We start from the raw sequence: 3,627 nt of genomic DNA, 5'->3' as shown, positions 1-3,627 counted from the left end.
TCTGTTTTGGGGACATCTCTGATATCACATGGACCCACTTGCCCTGTTCACAAAAACAGCCTGAGCTGCAGGGCTGCTAATGCTCTTGGTGGGACAGGACAGGGGACATGAACAATAGCATCTTCACTCAGGTGGACAATTCTGAGGGGTGTTCTGTGTGAGGTCCTGATGGACTCTATCTCCTGTTACCCCAACACTAGCTCAATATTGCACCTTTATCCTGGCTTCCTCCTCCCTATTTCATCTCCCTGCTCTCTTACCCCTACTTCCTGGGACCATTCTCCAAATGAACTGCTTGCACCGAAGTCCCCGTCAAAGACTTTGCTTTCGAGGCAGCCTAACTTGTGACAGTGATGGGATGAAGTGACCATCAGAAGACACTTCCCAGGAAGAGAGACCTCTGTTTTTCTTTTATTCATACCACCGTCCTTTCCTTCAAAAGTCTCATAATGACATTTATGAACTAATCTTCTCCAAGTTTCTTTTTATTTGTTTTGTATTTCCAGAAAAATAACATGTGTCTCTGCTTCCTTAAAGCTCTGAATTTATTTGTAACTGAATAGAATAAGTTTACGTTTTACAGATTTAGGGTCTGCCTGGACTCAGACAGCCGTTCACTCTTTTTTTCATTTATTTGACAAACATTAGTGAGTGTAGATGCAGAATACACAAGTTTTGTGGGACATGAACCTTGTAAAAATTTTGGGAATTCTTTGAAAAAGAGAATACAAAATGACAAAGTCTTGGAAAGATCCTGTGCAGGTGAGAAGGGCTGATGTTATTATTTAGTGACTTCATGACAAATCTACCTCTAGCTGCTTACCATGTGTAGGTGCTGTTGAGGTGCTTATTAAACAGCAGCACAGAAAACAGACAAAGCTTCAAGATGAGGTGTATGTTTTCAACAACACAAAGTTTTTGACTCAATAATAATTATTTAAAAAGCAAAGGAAAGAAGATATTCCTGGTAAGTGCTCATCTCACTAAAGAATTACTGTTTGGAATGCTGACTTTGCCAGTTGGTCATACCTTTTTATAAGTTCAATCTTCAGAGCTCTGGGACTCTGCCTTCACTATGCCAAAGAATTTGATCCTTAGGATGGAAAGCTCCCCTTTCTTACCCTGACCCATCCATGGGCAATGGGATCCTTTGGGGTGTTGCTCTTGGTCTCCTGGGACCAGATGAGATCTGGGCATAGATGGAAAAGCCCTTTCTGGGCTTGCCGGGCCCCAGCCAGAGTCTTTCCATGTAGGTGCTCCATTGACCTCCTCCTTGTCTCTACTTCTGCTTCTGTGTCCTTTCTCAACAGTACATGATTGTAGGAATTACCCATCAAGATTATCTTAGGATGTGTAATTACAGAAAGAAACCTCACACTGAGATATGACCTGTATATGAAATAATAATATGTATTGCTATTGACTAAAAGTAAGTTTTTCACCATTGCCCAATTATGTCTCAATGAATATTCTATCTTTTGGTGGATAAAGGTCCTTCTCAATGGACATAAGACATTTCCCTGTGACCCTGCAGCCACCAGATATGTGAACATCTCAGTGAACATATCATCCACATTACTAATGAGCCTCCTCTTTTTTTCATAGAAAGCACAGTCAGGGGGACTTAGGTGGTCCAGTCCTCTGTGGCCTCAGTTGAAATAAAGGGAGAAATCCTACCTGTATTATTCAGCATTCTCCAGATACAAAGAACCTATATGACATGATAGATAATTAGAAAGATAGATAGAGAGAGAGATTATAGACAGACAGATGACAGGTAGGTAGAGAGATGATAGATAGATAAATGAGAGGGGATTCTTTAGGGAAATTGGCTCACACAATTATGGATGCTGAGAAGTCCCATGATGTGTTGTCCATAAGTGGGAGAACTAGGGAGTCCAGTAGTGTGGCTCAGTCCAGGTACAAAATCCTCAGACCCAAGGAGGCCCATGGTGTCAACTCTTAGTACGAGGTCAAAAGCCTGAGAACCCAGGGCCATTGGTGCAAGTCCCAGACTCAAAAGGCAGGAGAACTTGAAGTTCTGATGTCCCAGGGTAGTAGCACAAGGGTGTCACAACTCCAGAAGAGGAGTTGTTCTGTCTGGGCAACCGACTTATCAGATGGTGTCAGCCAACTTGAGGATAGACCTTCTCCACAAAATCCACTGACTCATAGGCCAGTCTCCTCCTGAAACACCCTCAAGACACACCCAGAAATAACACTTTACCAGCCACATAGGTATTCCTTAACCCATTCATCCTATAATTAACCACCACAGTACCCATGAAAACACACAGAGGCCTAGGCTTGGAGAGCGGAACTGCTATCAAGTGGACTGATGTGAGACAGTGGAAAATGATTCTTCAAACTTTAATGACCCTGACCTTGAAAATTTTAAGTGTTTCTAGATGTCAGGTGGGTCTTATAGCCCGGAGTATGGCTGTAGGCTGACATCTAATTATCCTGAGTTTAGGCAAAGAGAAGAACTAGTACAAGGTACTTAAGGGTAAAATTAGAGCAGAGACGTCATAAAAGGCATCAGGACCACTATGAGGATGTCACTTGGGTGACAGAAATATTAGAAAACTTAAAACAATATGCAAATAAGGAATTGTATCCTAATAGGAATAAAATATGCAGAAGAGAACAAATTTTCTTACTAAAATCAGGGAAAGAGCATATGCACCTGTAAGATTTATTTAAAAACAAACTATAAAATCTGCTCATTCTGAGATGTTAAATGGTGTGTATATTATAAAATATTATTATATATGCACCTAAGATTATGTATATACAATTGATGATTTATTTTTTCCTGTGGGAAGGGGCGTGGCAGGCCACCTCTGCAGCTCGATAAGTTGTCAGGGACAGTAACCTCACTGAGTCACTGAGAGCCAAGTGAGACTGTGCCCTGGACCTGAAATGGATCCCGGGCTCTTCTTCTGTGTGGCTCTTTGTCTCCTGTGGGCAGGTGAGTGCTGGTCACATGTGGGCTTCCTTTCCTGGAATTCACAAGACATCAACAGTAGCCTTTCTCCTGGGGTGACATCACTGGGTTCTGTTACTCTCTATTACAGAACACATAGATGCTGGAGTCACCCAGAACCCAAGAAACAAAGTCACAAGGACAGGAAAGGAGGTGACTCTAAGATGTCACCAGTCTGACAACCATGACCACATGTACTGGTATCGACAGGATCCTGGGCTGGGGCTGAGGCTGATCCATTACTCAGTTGGCTCTCTCAACACTGAAAAAGGAGACGTCCCCGATGGCTACAGTGTCTCTAGACCAAATATAGAGAACTTTCCCCTCTCTCTGAAGTCAGCCACCCCCTCGCAGACATCTGTGTACTTCTGTGCCAGCAGTGAGTCACAGCGCTGCATGGCCACCTGCTCTCTGCACATAAAGGGGAGTTAGACACACTGAGGTTGCCCTGTGTTCAGGAGTCCCCGCCCCTCCCTGGGAAGTCCCTGCTGCATAGGAGTCACAGAGCACTTGCCGGAGCAGTGGGCTCAGAGCATGAGCCACGTGAAACCCTACAGCCTACATAAGCCTGCAGGGCCCTAGACCTCCCTCTCCATTATGTTTTTTGTCTCCTCCTCTGCTTCTCTTTCCCTTGCTTATTT

The 3,627-nt window shown here is 43.6% G+C and overlaps 1 gene segment (V, D, J or C); it reads left to right on the top strand.

The window, feature by feature from the left end:
* The first annotated feature begins 2,922 nt into the window (after window positions 1–2,922).
* LOC103587329 lies at window positions 2,923–3,418 on the top strand. The segment is given in 2 exon segments: window positions 2,923–2,971; window positions 3,078–3,418. Coding segments are annotated over 2 exon segments (390 nt in total).
* Window positions 3,419–3,627: the final 209 nt, after the last annotated feature.

The sequence above is a fragment of the Galeopterus variegatus genome, unplaced genomic scaffold (assembly GCF_000696425.1).
Source record: "Galeopterus variegatus unplaced genomic scaffold, G_variegatus-3.0.2 Scaffold443, whole genome shotgun sequence".
Taxonomy (NCBI): Eukaryota; Metazoa; Chordata; class Mammalia; order Dermoptera; family Cynocephalidae; genus Galeopterus; species Galeopterus variegatus.
The sequence above is the reverse complement of the archived record's forward strand: the minus strand, read 5'-3'. Positions and strand labels throughout refer to the sequence as shown.